General features: G+C 51.9%; 1 protein-coding gene across 1 annotated transcript in view; it reads right to left on the bottom strand.

Moving 5' to 3' along the window:
- The window catches only part of ZNF783 (zinc finger family member 783), a 23,141-nt gene extending 20,407 nt beyond the window's left edge, over positions 1-2,734 (bottom strand). The window contains exons 1-4 of the mRNA XM_011941583.1: positions 2,639-2,734; positions 1,168-1,563; positions 952-1,078; positions 675-800 (exon numbers count right to left, since the gene is read on the bottom strand). Coding sequence (XP_011796973.1) covers positions 675-800; positions 952-1,078; positions 1,168-1,563; positions 2,639-2,734 — 745 coding nt within the window. The remainder of the gene's footprint in view (positions 1-674; positions 801-951; positions 1,079-1,167; positions 1,564-2,638) is intronic.
- Between the last annotated feature and the right edge of the window lie 345 nt (positions 2,735-3,079).

Here is a 3,079-nt window from a genome sequence, read left to right as displayed (position 1 = left end):
ATATATATATAGTAGGGACTTAGTAATAGGGACTTATATATATAGATATATATACATACACACACACACACACACATACACATACACACATATTTTGAGACAAAATCTCGCTCTGTCGCCCAGGCTGGAATGCAGTGGTGCTATCTCGGCTCACTGCAAGCTCCGCCTACTGGGTTTACACCATTCTCCTGCCTCAGCCTCCCGAGTAGCTAGGACTACAGGCGCCCACCACCACACCCGGCTAATTTTTTGTATTTTTAGTAGAGACAGCGTTTCACCATGTTAACCAGGATGGTCTCAATCTCCTGACCTCATGATCCACCCGCCTCAGCCTCCCAAAGTGCTGGGATTACAGGCGTGAGCCACCACGCCCGGCCAGTCCCCACTATTACAAAGTGATCAGCATGTACATGCTTAATATTTGTCACTCGGTCATCACAGCCATGTAAGGTGAGTATGATGGTCCACATCGGACAGATACAGAAACCCTATGGCTCTAAGTCTGCCACCCAGTCCTGCCCAGGGTGGCCTTGTATCGAGTGGTCCCACTTTGGGTTAATGGCCTATGCTCCCTTTCTGGCCTCCCTGATTGTCTGGGAAGCCCAAGAGGGTGGGCGATGGTGCAGCTAGCCCCTGGCACCCCCCACAGCACCACATCTCGCTCCTTTACTTACCAGTGCCCACCATCCTTGGATGCCCCACCTCTACTTCATTCTGCTTCTCCTGGCCCCACCTGTCAAGACAAGGTTCTTCTCCCCTCTCTATCCGGGTGAGGATGTCCGGTTTGGAGATGGCATAATCTGTGCACAGAACAAGAAATGGAGAAGAGCTGGACCTGAGATGCCCACAAAGATGCAGAGGTGCCCAAAGTACCAAAAGCCAAAGCAAAGAAACAGACTGTCCACAGACAACCCGTGGACAGAGGCCCAGATCGTCCCTCCGTGGCCTTACCCAAGGAGACCAGGGTCTCGTAGTTGCCCCTCATCACATGCTTGTAGAGCTCCTTCTGCCAGTCCTCCAGCTTGCCCCACTCCAGCTCAGAGAAATACACGGCCACATCATCGAAGGTCACAGGCACCTGGAACCACAAGTGTTGCACTCACTCACCCACACGTTCACAGACTCAGCCCCTCGAGCTCTCCCACCCGCAGGGTGTCCCACCGCTACCTTGGGGGCCTCCCCCTTGCTGCCCGGGGGCAGCCGCAAGATCCAAAAGTTCCTGTTGCGCAGCAGGTTCTCCACGTTCTCCAGCCGCCTCTGCAGCAGCCCGTACTCCTGCAGCAGGGTCCCCAGCACCGCCCACTTGCCCTCCAGCTGGTTCCCGAACTCCACGGCTGTCTTCTCGCAGTCAGCCAGCTTCTTCTCGGCTGTCCCCGTGCGCCCCTCCAGAGTCAGCAAGCGGGCCAGGCAGGAATCCACCTTCTTTTCCAAGGCCTGAATGGCAGCCACCACTGTCCACAGTGTGATTTCCGTGGAGTAGAGGTACGAGTTCTTCTCAGCAGCTGGCTGGGGCAAGGGTGTGGAAGGACTCTGGTCCTCTGTGTGCTTGTCTGTCTCGGGGGCCTGCTCACAAGAAGAGAAAAGAGAGGTATTATGAGAATTATACAATCAAACCTTCCATCTCAAACACACACCTCAGAAATGACACCTGCAATGGTAAAGCCCCATCTGGGATCCTGAGTTAGCAGCAGCCTGCGGGGAGATGGAGAGGCTAGGGTGTCAGTTGGGAATCCAGCCTAACTGATACAAGAGACAGTGGCTGGACCAACGTGTCAGCAAGTGGGAAAGTAGAAGAAAAACAGCCCCCGCCCATCCTATACACTAGCTATGGGGACACGGCATGCCCCACAGGCTTGAGCAAACACATGCAGTCTCAAACCAGTGACTCCCCTTCCTCAAACCAGTGACTCCCCTTCTTGGGTCTGTTTCCTCCTCTAAAAATGAAGGGACAAGGCTTTGTGGCACAGAGACATGACTCCCCAGTGGACAGCCCAGGTGCAACTCAGCTCTGCCACTCACAAGCTGGCCAACTGTGGGCAAGGTGTTTTCAACAGCTTCCAACTTCCCTTCCCTATCTAGAAAATGGAGATAATAATAGTACCTATACAATAAGACTGAGAGAATTAAGAAAAATCTGTGTACAAAGCACTTAGTACAACGTGCAGCACAGCACAAATAATAAACACGAGCCCCATGCCGCAGGGCTAAGATGACGATGATTGCTATGGAACGAATGTCTGTGTCTCCCTCAATATCCACTTGCTGAAGCATTAATCCCCAATAGGCTGGTATTTGGAGGTGGAGCCTCTGGGAGGCAATTAGGCCATGAAGGTAGAGCCCTCATATATAGGATTCGTGCCCTTGTAAGAAGAAACACGAGGGACATGATCTTGCTGTATGCCATGTGAGGATACAATGAGAAGGCAGCCGTCTGCAAACCAGGAAAAGAGCCCTGCCGGGAACCAAGTAAGGCAGCCTGAGCAGACTGAGACAATGTCGGTGATTATGGTGATGGTGATGGTTCTGGCTCAGGGATATGGTATAAATAGTTCATACGGCCTTTTTTTTTTACCACCACCTCTTTTATTCCGTTGTCCTTCAGTGCCTTGGAAAAAGCTTCTCAAGTGCCTCAACTTACCCTGATATCTGATTCACAAGCCGTCATCGTGCATGTGCAATGGGCACAGTCCTGGTTGGTGCTGCTAAAAGCCTCGCTGGAGAGACAAATCGACATCTCACCCCTCAATTTCATTCATCCTTCATGGTTAAACCACCACGGAGTACTAACTTTCAAAATTACCTCAAATGCATCCATGTTTCTCCTTCTCCACTGCCAGTGTCTAGTCCAAGTCCCCATCACCTTGCTTGGCCTCAGCCACTGCAGTCCTGCCTACCTGATTTCCCCACTTCCAGCCTTCTCCCCCACTTCCAGCCTTCTCCACGACAATACACTTTCCACAGAGTAACTGGTAATCTTTTTTTTTTTTTTGAGACAGAGTCTTGCTCTGTCGCCCAGGCTGGGGTACAGTGACGCAATCTCAGCTCACTGCAACCTCCACCTCCTGAGTTCAAGCGATTC

This window comes from Colobus angolensis, unplaced genomic scaffold (assembly GCF_000951035.1).
Source record: "Colobus angolensis palliatus isolate OR3802 unplaced genomic scaffold, Cang.pa_1.0 Scaffold2, whole genome shotgun sequence".
NCBI lineage: Eukaryota > Metazoa > Chordata > Mammalia > Primates > Cercopithecidae > Colobus > Colobus angolensis.
Note: the sequence above shows the minus strand (reverse complement) of the source record. Positions and strands in the feature narration are given on the sequence as shown.